At 39.3% G+C, this 14,522-nt stretch overlaps 1 protein-coding gene across 3 annotated transcripts in view; it reads left to right on the forward strand.

The window, feature by feature from the left end:
- Window positions 1-406: 406 nt before the first annotated feature.
- The window catches only part of LSM6 (LSM6 homolog, U6 small nuclear RNA and mRNA degradation associated), a 217,836-nt gene continuing 203,720 nt past the window's right edge, over window positions 407-14,522 (forward strand). The window contains exons 1-2 of one of the 3 annotated variants that reach the window (XM_044062233.1): window positions 407-534; window positions 9,457-9,562. In XM_044062233.1, the coding sequence (XP_043918168.1) occupies window positions 9,469-9,562 (94 nt within the window). In that variant the 5' untranslated portion in view covers window positions 407-534; window positions 9,457-9,468. Of the gene's footprint in view, window positions 535-1,269; window positions 1,417-1,525; window positions 1,545-9,456; window positions 9,563-14,522 lie in introns of those variants that run through there. The other 2 variants (XM_044062232.1, XM_044062234.1) reach the window with 2 other exon arrangements.

The raw sequence follows: 14,522 nt of genomic DNA on the forward strand, positions 1-14,522 counted from the left end.
TTTTGCCTTGCAATATGATATAGTTTCTTTGTGCTCCTTACTGAGTCACTTTCCAGAAGTTGGTAGTGCCTCCGATGCCCTATTCTTTGCTATTGCAACTTCTTTCTTAGCTTCTTTGTAACACAAGCATCTTATATAAATTAATTTGATATTCACAAATGACATATAATTATTTACAACATTCCATCTAGCTGTGTTGGCAGTACCTCCTTTTGTCACACAATGGATGTTTTTGCAATATTTTTAAAATGCTGAATTAAACAAGTCTTTATTGACGAGAAATAAATTATGCAGTTTTTGACGTACTGGATCTGCCCCTCAATGTTTTGTTTAACTTGTTTAAATACTCTGTCCCTCCCTCTCTTTTTTATGTTTCTTAATGGATCTTTAATTTTGCTGTTATAGCAATATGTCTTGTGAATATTAATAGGTTTAATGACTCAGGAAAAGATATGGAGAGTATTCCACAACCTGCACAAGCAACAATGTGAAATAATATTACTTTTGGAAACACATTTATCCATTTCGAAATTTGTAAGTAGTTAAAACTGAGCGGGAAGGTGTATTGTCATCATAATACCTTTTCGTCTTCCCTTGCTAGACCGTGTAGTGATGAGGAATATTTGGTAGACCAGTCATTAAACAATGTGCACACTCAAAATGGTGTAACGTAAGGAAAAATAAAACAATTAAAAACTTAAAAGGAGAAAATCTACATCTGAGGGCAAAAATCATAGCGCTAGCAGATGAGAGCACACCTCTCACCTGCCATTGCCACTGATTTTTGTCTCATATTTTACCGCCTCACTTTTTTAATTTTCTGGTAATTGATTTACTGAGGATTACAGTCAGTCAATAACGCCAACATATTTCAATTGTATACTATTAATGCACGGAGAATACGTTTTGATGAGAAAAAAAAAAACTATTAAATTCTCTCGGTATATGACTTACACAAATATTGAAAAACTCTTCCAAATTTGCGTCATTGCTCCCTCGAGCAAAACTGAATGGTATACAATTACTACGTACTAATTTAAGACGTCAGTTATCTTAGTTTCAAATTTGTACCAGCAGTATTTACTTTCTAGTACTAATCTAGCAGTACTCAATACGTTCTCCTGAACTATATTTCATAATTTAACTGAACGGTCACACTTTTAAATGCATGAAGTTGGTGTAATAAACATTATATATATTTGGCCTTCCTTCATTATCTTTTTCTCGTATACATATTAATTTGAAAAACTAGTGATATTTGTGATGTCATCACAGTGCGCGGATTATTATTTTGATTCGCAGACGATTGCTGATGAGTTGTGGGAAGGCTTGAATTTTTTAAGTAGTAAGGATTATCTGTTGAAGAGATTAAACTGACGAAGTATTTCTGTTATTTGTTAAAAGTCTGTGTTATTGGTAAGTTTGGTGTAGTTAAATGACGATTTGAAAAGTGAGGTGAAATCTGAAATGATGCGCATTTTAGTTGAAATTAAACGTGGAAAGTGTTTATTTGATTGAAGGTTTACTGTGCTTGCATGCGTTTGGTTAGTATAAGCTTATTTAAAAACAAATAGTTCAGTTTATATTTGTATTAAATGTACTTGTATACTTTTCCAGTTTATGATTTGCATGCCATTGCCTAGTTCTTTAGCTGTGTTGCTTATGTGCTTTCAGACAAGTTTAAAAGTGTAATAACAAATAGCCTTTCCCTTTTGGGGGTCTGCTGCAGGTACACAAAGCCTGGCTAAAAGGTTTATGCCTGATACTATGTGATATTCTTCTCAACTAATTAATGTAAAAGTTTTGGAGAAAGCCAAAAATGATTGGGGGGGGGGGGGGGGGTTACTCTTATAAGCTTGTAAATTACTAAACTAGAAGGTTTTGCACTGGCATGCATTGCCTGGAGGATATGAGGTCTGAGACTCCAATGTGTTCAGCTGTTTAGAGATTGAGGAATAGGTGAAACATAAGGTGAAAATATGGACAGTTAAGAGGTGTCCTGTGACTCCCCTACACAAATCCCCTTTGTAAGGATAATTATAGGCTTACCAGCCTTGTATGCAGAGTTATTGGGCACATTTATACCGACTGTTAACTGATGTAGACCTTAGTCCATTTTGCTTTTGAGAAGGGTAGGTTTTGTCTCCTGAAATTGGTATGCTTCTTTGACGAGATTAAAAAGTGCACGCCTTTTCAACTTTCCCTGATTTTGATGATTTTGAAGATTTTGCGAGGAAAAGGTGGTGGGCTACACTTGGTGCTTGCAAGCACTGTAAGTTTCTTTTATTTAAAAAGTGAATTAACATGCATTTTTTACTTATTCTATAAACTTCTAACGTTATTGGCAGTAATGTTTGTGTCTCTGATTCTAAGAGGTAGCTTTGATGGCTGTGAATGCTAGAAAGTGGTCACTCTGTGCACTCTGCTTATCTTGACCTGGCCAAAGGCCACTGACTTTGTCACTGGATCATAAATTGGTCATCCAACAGATTCCAAGTTGTGAAAATTGTATAGATACTGCTCTGAACATAAAATTGTAGCTAGTAGGGTATCATGAGGTTCAGTGCTGGGCCCTCTCCTGTTTGGCATTTATTTCACAGATGTGCAAGCCATTGTCTTTGAAGTTTGGTTGGTAAAGATTCCTGATGAGTGCAAGTTGGGCACGGTTATCTGCTCATCCACTGCTTCAGAACTTCTCTGGAAAGGACTGCAAAGTGCAATTACTTGCACCCACAACAGCCTCAAGCTTAATGCAGGAAAAAGTGCAACAGTTGCACTTGGGGGGGGGGGGGGGGGGGAGACTGGGGGACTGCTCTCATGCACTCACCTCATAATGTTATACATGTTTCTCTTCTGGCAGGTAAGTTCCCAAAGAGACTGGTGTACTATGCAAGCAACTCTCTTTCAGTTGTCGTGTTTCCACCATTGTTAGGAAATCTTTCTATCTGACCCAGTTAATTCCAAGGGAATATCTTTAAGCTCCAGAGAAGCCATCCTCCTGCTCTACTCTTCCCTTATCATACTGCCTCTACAAAGTACAAATGCAAGCATATTGTTCAGCTGGAAGTGCTCCAAAGAATTCTAACCAGGGAAATTTAAAGGCCTTAAATTCTTCAACTATCTTGATAGAGTAATAAGACTCTCTACTCTGTAGCCCACTGCTGGCTTGATACTTTTGCTTCGCAACAATTTGAGCCATGAAAGCCCTAAAATTCTGCTTGACTTCCTGTTTTGCAAAACTAGTGGTTCTGCAAACATCTACACTAGGGGCAGTTTAAACCCACAAATAAGACCTGTTTCCCAGATAACTTAATATATTCCAGCTTAAGGGTATCCTTACAGGTGAGAGTACTATTCTGGCTACATTTTAAGGCTAGTCTTGATGATTAACTGTGTAAATACAAATGTACACCAGGCTTATGTATGGTGCTGCTCCATTTGGGAAGTGAGCACTGTTAAGTGTTTTTTCAGAGTCTCGTAATGCGTGATTCAGCGTACAAGTAATTTAAAATTTAATGCATAGAAGCTGCATTTCTAAACATGTTTGTTTTCATTGCTGCTACTTAAGTCTTATTTTCAAGTCGCACAAGGTACTGTTGCTTTTGCTGCTATGTAACCCCCCCCCCCCACACTTGTATTAGAAATAGTGAACCAAACTACTCACACACCTCACATGCACATAACAGCAGTATTACATTAACTTGGTGGTCATGTTTTATATATATATCTATCTATCTATATCTATCTATATCTATATCTATTGTGTTGTGGTTGTTGCTGTCATGCAAAGAGGGTTGCTGTCCATGACTTTTGCACTTTTGACAAAATTTTAATTATCGAAGCAGAGAACTACTGTTAAGTCGAGTTACACACCTTTACACAAAGGTCTCTATTTTGATGCCCTGTTATTGTTCATTGTTAGACTAATTGTACACAGCAAACTCAAACCCAAATTCAGACATTGTCATAGTGACAGTACTCAATGCCAGGTGTTAAACAGAACTTTATGCCCTCAAGTGACCTGAACACATTCCTATCTGTTTAGTTGCTGAGGCATGGTTTCAGTGCAGTGACAGCAGTCCCTCTGCTGTGCCTCCAGGCTATTGATAACTGAAGGAATACGTGTATTTGTCAGAAACGTCATCCTTTCATGTCATATTACCTACATCCCTAATTTGGAGCTCCTGGAGATGCAGATAAATCTCTTTATTGCTTGCTAAAAATCTCCATCAGTGCCCCCCCCCCCCCCCCCCCCCAGAGCATCTAAACTACCTTAACACCATTGAGCGGTTAAAAATTAAACCAAATACCTCCTTGCTGGATTTCTGCAGTTACCCAAGCATTGACTGGCGCACATGCACCTCTAAAAAATGGATATGCTAAGCATTTCATTTACTTGGTAAATGCAAATGCACTGGAGCAAATTGTAAAGCACCCACTGGAGGCTGTAATTTGCATGACCTGGTGCTTGCCAACCTAGCCCTTGCTTGTACCCCACCATGCATCGCCACATCTCTGATAAATCTGACCACAAATGAATTGCCTTCTTTGTGAGGCTTAGTGGTATCATCCTAGTACCAAATGAAACCATCTTTAGGGACTTCTACAAGTTGAAGTAAGTTTTCCCTGAAGACGACTTATCCAAAAATTTCTAACTCCTCACAAATAGACCCAACTGAGAGCAGTGCCTCATTCCTCTCCAGTTTTTACCAACATCTAAACAGCCTCATAGATAAGTGTGTACCCATCCACCCTAAATATAATGGTGATTTCAGGAATAAATCAGTCTGCTGGAACTACTATACTATTAAACTGTATAACAAAAAAGGAAAATTTATGAAAAGTTATAAGAAATCCCTGCCCCCACCTGCCATCTCAAAACCACACTGAAACATGCCAGCAAAGAGCTTGAGAGCACTTCTAGAAAATGTTATGCAAAGTACATACAGCAAAGGAAACTACAAGTCTCAAGTTGTTGGGACATTTATGTTCAGTAATATATCAAGCTTATAGGTATCGCATAGTCTAATCCAGACGTATAGCAAAAATATTGGACAGATTTACTCCACCTGCCCACATTTAGTGAAACTGAACATTTTAGTTGAGTAAAAAATTTCCAAAGCTAAACATAATGTCTGTCCGAGAATGTACCAGGCTGCATTACCATGCATTACCATCCTTGCCGAGTTTGCACTATCTGAGCTTTTACTTTAAGCTGTTCAACCTCTGCCTAACCAATTAGTTTGTGCATGAAGTCTAGAGAACTACCATTGTGAATCACTTTTTGCAAGAATGGGCCTCTGCTGACCCAGGTAATTACAGGTTCACCAGCCTTCCATGCAAAACCATGGACAGTATCATATCGGATCTTGTTTTATGCAGATATAGGCAACTTAAGTAACATAGTAGTTTGCTTTTGTTAGGTGCAGGTGTTGTCTTCTGAACTTCTAAACTTTGTGAAAATTAGAATCTGTGTGCATTGATTAACACTGTATGGTGCTGTTTATCTTGACCTAGTAAAGGCTTTTTGACACCATCCTCCTTGCACTATGTTTGTCTAATTTTTTTCAATAATACCAGCAAGTCCCTTTGTTCTTAGCTGGATTGCAAACTGGCTATCTAGTGCATCTCCTTCAGTGAGAGCTACAGATGCATTTTATGAATGTATAATTTTAACTTGCAGGGGTACCACAGGGATCGGTGCTGGATCCTTTCCTGTTGGCATTTTGTAGACATCCATGCCAATATTCTTGAAGTGTGGTTGACCAGGTTTGCATACGAGTGTAAGCTGGTCTCTGTTATCCATCCAATTATTCACAGATACTAAACTGCTTCAAAAAGAGCTGGAAAATGCACTTGCCTGACATCGTGAAAATGGTCTCAAACTAAATGCAAAAACATGCAGTGTTGTACCATTTGACCAAAAGTGTTCCCATCTCCATACATTATAAGAAAGTGCTCCTCTTCAAACCACTACAGATATGAGAGATGTGTACTTAACATGTACAGCTCCCACCTGCTTTATCATGTTTTCATGCTTGCACTATTGTCAGGATTTTTCATGTTTCCCTTCATTGTCTGTCTCTTATCTGCCCCGTTTCATTTTCAAGTCATCGTAGCACTGCACTCTTCCCATATCAGTCCCATCATTGACTACACTTTTGCCTTTGGTATGTACACATCACTCAACTGGAAAGGAACCATGATTTTTAACCAAAAAAAAAATTAAAGATCTTGAATCTTCAACTATCCCGACAGATTAGCACAACTGTCCTTCTACTCTGTAGCTTACTAGCCGCTCTGAGGTGGCCTGTGTCTCACTTTTTGAGCCATGAAAGACCCAGTCCTCTTTGCAGAGGCACTGGTTTTGCAAAGAAATAGAAAATCAAACAGCCCTACTAGGGACCTAAATTTACACCAACTAATAAGTGAGACTTGCTGGAGGGATAAGTTTCTAACTCAATATATTCACATCTTGTGGACTGTTACTGCCACAGGTCAAGCAAAGTACTTTGTCTTTAAGGCAAGTCTTTGGATGGGAGCACACACACTTACACTGGGGTAATCGTATGGTCTTGTTTGATTTGGGAGCTGAGCACTATTAAGTACTTGTAAAGGATAGCAAGATCATTTCAGTGTGCCTTTTAAAAGGTGTGTGTGGCTAGGCCTTATATGGTTCCTGTGATAATTGTCTGTTATTGTGCCCAGTTCTTGTGTAAGAGTTGTGTGCCTTGTGTACCTGGCGGTCTGAAAACAGTCTAGGGATCAGCACGCTTAACCCATTTTAACAGTTACGCCGAAGTTTACTAAGTGTTCAGTATACTAACTGAAGGAGTAACAGTTGTCAAATTTCCATTATAGTTCTGATCCATAAAAATATTCTTTAACCTATTTGCTACAATAGATGCAAACGTTATAGCATTGCAATACCAAGTGTGCAGGATAAATGACAGTGTGGGCAAAAAATTTCTCTGACCTGTTAAATGTTGCATTTTAAATTTGGAAACTGATTGCCGTATGGGCAGCATATTTGAAAGACAAGCCATTTCAAACTTTGTATCCTGCAGTCTCACGCTTCAGTGGGAGATATATATATATATATATATATATATATATATATATATATATATATATATATATATACTACAGTGGAGAAAATGGGTTTGAAACACTTTCAGGACTAAGCTAACAGCATCTTATGCAAGTAGAACAGCAACATAAAAGGCTGTTAATGATGGGTCAGTGAAAGCGGAGTGTGTAAAGCCAGATGGAAGGTAATGTGCTTTTGACATAAGTTGTATGCAGGATGTGAGAGTTCAGTGTTTCAAAGAGCTACAAATGGCATATCGACATTTACTGTTGAGGAAGGTGATGTCAGTAATGTGGTAGAGATGCCAGTGAGGAGGCAGAAACCCAAACTCTGGAATATCACTATAATGAAACATACCGGTACTTGGATGAAGTGGATTACCTCTCCTTAGTGAGATCAAACTGATGGCTCAATACACAGCGTAGTACTTTCTCAGTAGCTATCCCCCTACACAGGGTCAGGAGACCTCAACAGTGCTGCAAGAATTTGGGAATATATCTACTGCTAAGCTAGTGTACCCCACTACTAGTGTTGTGTGGGCTCATGAACCCAAAAGGGCCAATCGGAAAAAGGTTCTTATAGAATGCTTGAACAGGTTAGGCAAACCATGTGAGTAATTACTGAAGAGGTTGAGTTTGAGGGTAATCCAGAAGTCCCCTGAACCTCACCAGTGGTGGTGTTGCTAAAAAGGATGGGAGCACCATGCTTTAAATTCCATTGCCTGAGAAATTGTACATCTGCTGTTTGGACTTTGTATGTTCGATTTTGCAAATAAAATGCATACAGCTGCATATGTTCACAAAGGACCTTGCTTAATTTTCTCTACTTGAAATAAACCAGCAGCCATAAGCAATTAAATAAAATGTATTTGCTTAAGGGTGTGTGTGGTGAAGTAGTGTAAACTCTGCTGCTGAGCTCTACATTTCAGAGAGCTGCTGCTCATGTTGTTGCTCCTGTACTGATCTCTACCAACTGTCTTATTTTAAGAGTAAAAAGTAATTGTGTTGATGTGCTCCAGTTGTGCAGATCCTGGCCTTTCCATAAAGCCGGGAAGGGAGTGTTGGTGCTGGAGAAAAGATCATTATCTTCCTCTGAGAAGCAGTGGTTTACTTATAAGCAGGGATAATCTTAGGTTCTTAAGATGGTGCTGGTAAGTTAGCATTGTAAGGCGCTGAGATAATGTGAAGTCAGTGATTCCAACTCTCTCCTACAGCTAGTAAATGTAAAGCTTATTTTGGGTATGGATGGTGTTGTGTGGTACACAAGGCAGCAGGACACATTTTTCCTTTCGGTCCTAAGGCCATTCACTGCTTGCATATTATTTGGTGGTCAGCAGTGTGTCCCTGACCATCTCGTGTAAATTGGTACCAGTGGTTCGGATTTAAAGGCTGTACTATAAAACCCAAAACTAGCTTTAAAGCTATTATGGTAATTCAAATAAAAAAAAAGCTGATTTAGTTTCAGAAATGATCATATAAGAAGGGAAAGAAAATAAATTGAATGGATATAGTGGTTCAATCATATTGACATTTAGAATAGCTGAGTCAGTTTTATTTTTTCATTTGATTATAGACAGATGAAAGAGGGAATCTTTCTATTAATGGATACAGATATTCCTCTCTGGATTTAAATAGGAGCTGTTTTAGGAATGACTCATTAAGGCTTGTATAAATATTGAATTAAAAAATAACATGGTTCACTCATCTGGAAGTCATTACCCGAGGACCCTTGCATATGAATTTATACTTGTGTGATATATTTCTATATGTATCTCTGTATGTGATTTATAATGCACACACAATCTTTCTCTTGTCTTGCAGTGTACAGGTTTGTTCAGGTAATCTGTGACATCCATTATGTGCAGTGTAGATCTTGATAGCTGTTAGCCATGTGGATTGCCAAGCTACTCCAAGGAGAGTTAAACAATGTTTACTTAATATAGATGGGCAGCTTTCAACTTCACAGTGTTTAGTTAGCATCATTTAGTTTGTGCTGGCATATTGGGTTGTAAAAGAGGCAAACGTGTTTTCTACTCAAATTAGCATAATTTAGTTTGTGCTGGCATATTGGGTTGTAAAAGAGGCAAACGTGTTTCTACTCAAATACATAGGAGCTTAATGTACAAATTAAGCGGGCATCTTGGGGGCAGTGCTCAGTTTTCCACCTCCTAGCTGATTTATTCTGTGTGAATGGGGGCTTGATTGGGAAACTGTTTAAATGCAAGGTAAGTGCTGCAGTGGCAGTCTATGTAGATGTCAGGATCTATTTTTATAGTGAGTACTTTTACCCAACTGTTCTGATACTGTTTTGGAGATGCAGTTGAAACTTGGTATTCTAACCCCACTGACTTTTCCCCCTGTTTTTAGGTCTGAGACAGAATGAGTCTGCGGAAACAAACCCCAAGTGACTTCTTGAAACAGATTATTGGAAGACCAGTTGTAGTAAAGCTAAATTCTGGGGTGGATTACAGAGGTAAATATACAACAGGAAAATGTGCTGTTTTATGGCACATCCTCAATTCCATTTTCAGAAACGTATCCTAAAAAGTGGTAGTATTGCAGTCGAAATATTGGACATTTAGAAAGTGATCATATCTTAATTTTGCTTTCTTTGTGAATATTTCTATGAAATGGCTGTTAAAGCACTACTACAGAACAGGTTTCCTCAGCAAGGAAAATTTCTGCCATACAGAATGATCTCTGCACTGTCTAGTATGAAGTAATGCATTACTTTTGTTTGGGCCATGTTTGAGCTACACTAGGTAAGTCTTTTGGCTTTTCCCCGGTTAGGGGTGGCCACAGCGGAACTCCGGTCCACTAATGATTGGCAGTTGATTTTTACGTGCTGGCTTGCCGGGCCTAACACCCATTCACACATGCCGGCACACAGAAGACACTCTGAGAATCGAACGGGCAACGTCTGTGAGGCGGCAACGCTACCGCAGCACCACCATTGCACTACTGTACTCTAATTGGGCTTCTCCCTGCACACTGACGTTTTCTTGAAATATCACATTATTGTAATTTTAAAAATTACTTTGTTGGCTTCAACACTTTATTGCCTTGTAGACTATAAACATTTGGGAAGCTGATAAGAGCTATTAGTAATCTGTCCTCTTTCCATCCCAGTAGGGTTGTACAACATATGATGTATCAAACAACGTGAATGCTGCTAATACAGGGAAAAGCCACCTGTTCGCATTCACTGTCTTAAGGTACTTCAGCTTCCTGATGGCCAACTTGTCCAACCTAGAAAGTTGGCTGATGCTGTTTTAAACCTTGTATGGAAGTGGAGACTTATGGTTTGTGATCTTTTGCATAACCCATTTTTCTCCTGTTGGATTCACTAATTCGCCTAACTTTCCTTCAGGAAGCCTCTGACAGCATATCTATTCTGCAATACTTTCTTCTCTGTTTGTGTTTAGTATTGTCTCTGCTGATGTCAGTTCAATAGGTTATACTGCTTGCGGGTTTGTTTTTACTAGAGCTACAAAATGTATTGTTCACTGGTTTGGGATTTGACTAAGGTTTCATGTCCTACACTTGGTGTAGAGTAACTTAAAATTTGACAACTACTCTGCCTTTTGCCTTTCCCAGTCTTCAAGATGTAAGAATGTAGTTAAATCACCTCGGAACCCTGGTCCTGGACTTATTTGGTATTTGAATGCTGCTGTCTTTGATGATGATTATGAATGTAGTTAAGGTTATTGATGGCTTGTAAGTCTGTGTTTTTCCCTTATTTGACTGATGAGGCATGGGACTGTAATTCTGTCTTTTTTTATTCTCCACTTCCAAATGACACAGACATTGCAAATGTTTCCTGCCCTAGATTGTGTTCATATTTTTTTTTACCCCCCCCCCCCCCCCATGCTAATCATTTGTTCCATCCTGACTAATGGGCCCATTCAGCTGTCATCATTGAGGTAAGAGTTGGTAAGAGATGCTACCATTTAGACGGCAGTCATGAGTAGTTTGGGTTTTACTGTCTTGAGCTGTAACCCCCTGCACACTGACAGAGCACCGTTGGTGGTCATGCAGTTTGTTGACCTTGGAGGTCGTTCTTCAAGCAGTCCCACCCTTCTGTGGGACACGTGTAGTGGGGACACTGGTCTTCACCAGGGAATTCACACAGACTATGTACGCTTGAGTGGGAGCAGGGCTTCCCACCTGCTGTGGGGTAGGTGAGCAGGCCACACCTCTTCTCTCCCTCTGTTTCTTCAAGTACCAGGGCTGCTGATTGAATCCTAGTTGCCCTCATTGCAGGAAAGAGACTGTTTATATTTAAGTTCCTTTAGTGTGTCTTAATTTCTTCTCTGCAGTAGACTGTTTGCTGAATTTGACGTAACCTCTTATTTGTTCAGTATTGTATCGTTTGTCGAATAGCAAATGTATGCATAGTTAATGATTTAGTCTGCTGGTGTTGCTTTATTAAAAATGTAGTATAGACTGACTTCATTGATGTCATCTCCCCCAAACAACACGTAGTTTTATGGTATTGAACAGTCCACACTGTCCTCCGTGTATTCACTAAATCTGTCTTTTCTTTCTTTCTATCTTTCTTGGTAAACACCCCCCCGCCAAAAGCATCTATGCACTGATACTGTTACTTTTCAACGTTAACAGTATGTCCTTTATTGTAGTGCTTTAATTTATTCTCTCAACTGCAGATGTGAAATATCATCACAGGATACACGCATGCTAGTTTGTATGCATGTAATTGGTTGAGTGGAGTAAACATTCATTGCTCTAACAACCGAAAGTGAAATATGTATGTACCTTGTAAGTCTGCTGTTTTTTGAAATCCAGAACTCTTAGTTTGCTTTTTACTGCTGTAAGGAAAACAAAATTATTTATTTACTGTCGTATAGTTGTAATATATTGCTGGAAATTTAGTAAGTTAAGGCATTCTTTACAAATATTGGATTACAGAGTTTCTCTCTCTTGATATTTTGATGAACTGAGTCCTGTAAGGACAGACTGGGTAGAAGCAGGTCTGAAACTGGCAACAAAACAACCCAAAACATGTTGGGTGTACCATCTCATCAGTCACCCTAGGATCCAAGGAAAACCCACCTGCATCCTCTGACAAGTCCCCATCTCAAATAGCAGATGCATTTAATATCCATTTCAAAGATGCCACTAAACCCATAAATCCTAACTCTGCACATAATCTCAGCTCTTCTCCCTTGCAAACATCTTCCATACACTCTAATTCATCTTCTTTCCCCAAACAATATTGCCACAACTAACCATCTTCCACTTATCTCTTTTCCCACTAGCCAAATACGTAAATTGCTACTCCAGTTAAAACAGTGCTATCCTGTTTTCCTTCCACTGACAACCTCCCTTCTGACTACCTGAAACTTGCTGCAAATGTCATCGCATATCCAGTCAGCATCCTCGTTAACTGATCCATCACAGAATTGTACATCCTCCTCCCTCTGGAAAAAATCCTTCCTAATCCCTCTCCGTAAAGGAGGGAAATGTAATGATTGCCTAACTACCGACCCATCTCATCTCCTGTATCCAAATTATTAGAAAAGTGTGTTCATAAACGACAACAACTACTTGGCCATATCCTTCAGAACAAATTACTTACACCCACTCAACTTTGGTTTCAGGCCATCACACAGTACAACATCTGTACTAATTTCCTTCACAGACAGTGAATAAAGCAAGAGACTTGGGACTATTAACTTCAGTAATACTAATTGATCTTTCTAAGGCCTTTGATACTGTTTCGGATCCAAAGCTGTTACAAAAATTCTTAATTCTTATCTCTTGGACTTTTATCCACTCTAAAATGGTTTACCAGCTACTTATCTAACAGACAATGTGTAAAATGGCAAGACAGTCCCCCCCCCCCCCATCTAACAACACTCGAGTGCCACAAGGTCCATCCTTTGACCCCTCCTCTTAAACACCTTCATAAACCGCTTTCATATTGCCTCCCATGAAAGCTCCTCAATTCAATATACAGATGATTCTCTTGTTATCTCCTCCAATAATATAACACATCTTCAGCAATTAACCCAAGTTGCATTTTCCTCTATTGAAACTGTCCTTTGATTTGCATATACAAAAGTCAAAGCACACTAAACTTGGGATGCTCTATTCGAAAAAAAAAACTGTTTTGAATACAGGCAATAGAGCTATGCTGGCCATTACCTGTCTGCGTCCCTCATTACTATGCGGGCCCCCCCCCCATTCTGACCAGTCTATAGATTGCTGTAAAGAATAAGCTTGAATCATGCTACAATAAAATCACTAAATTTGATATATGCGCATCCTGTTACAAACACCATCTATCTGCACTTACTGCACTTAACTGGCTGAAATTCCCAAATTACCTAAACTAGCTTCAGCTAATTAAAGCCCACAAAGTTATATATCGACCTGATAGCTGTCCAACTTTAAAACAATTCTCCAGATTATAGAGCCTTGTAGGTAGGTTTGAAGGTAAGCATGTTGTAACCCTATACAGATCAAACAAAAAAAAGCTGGACATTGCCTACATTCCTACACAATCGCTAAACATTTTGGAATATATTACCTATAAATATCAGAGCTATACTTAACCGCAACAGATTTGGAGGTAAAACACATTTTAAAAACTTTCTTCTCAAATCCTGTATTTGTCCCTGCTCCAACACTAGGTAATTCTCCATTCTTTCTACTCCACCCCTACTCCTCACTCACTTCCCCCTTTAACCCTCCTACTTTAACAACCACAGTCTTCCTAGCCCCCCCCCATTAGTTTCTCCTTTCTCCCCCTCTTCCTCTACAACCCTCCATCTTGGCATATTTCTCTTGTAGAATAATTTTATACTCCTACTCTGGTGAACCATACTTACCTCTGAGTCATCCTGATATTTTCATTTTTAGTTTTGAAATGTCTTATGCAGTATGTAAGTTCTCATCTACTTGTTTTGCCCAGGTTTTAAATTAATATCGACCTATTAGCCTGACGAGCCTGGTCTGCAAGGCCATGGAACGTATCATCATGGAACTCGTAAACGAAGACATTGGTAACCTCCAAACTCTGAATCCCACCCAGTTTGGTTTTGTGAAAGGCAGATCATGCCTCCTGAACCTGATTGACTTCTTTTGAGGCAGTCACCAAAGCCGTGAATGAGGGTAAGGTGGTTCACACAGCCTATCTTGACCTCACCAAGGCTTTCGACACTAGCTACAATTCCAGAATGGGGAATAAACTCACTAAACTAGATATAAATCCCTACGTCACAAGATGGGTTGCCAACTGGCTCACTGACGGAACCCACACTGTAAAGGTTGCAGACTCCAAATCTGACCTCAAAGCCGTGACAAGTGGAGTATCACAGGTTTCCGTCCTTGGACCTCTCCTGTTAGCCTGTACTTCAGAGAAGTAGATACCAAACACAGAAGGCCTCTGGCTAACCAAGTTCGCAGAT

The sequence above is a fragment of the Protopterus annectens genome, chromosome 2.part1 (genome assembly GCF_019279795.1).
Source record: "Protopterus annectens isolate FY-2018-M chromosome 2.part1, PAN1.0, whole genome shotgun sequence".
Classification (NCBI taxonomy): domain Eukaryota; kingdom Metazoa; phylum Chordata; order Ceratodontiformes; family Protopteridae; genus Protopterus; species Protopterus annectens.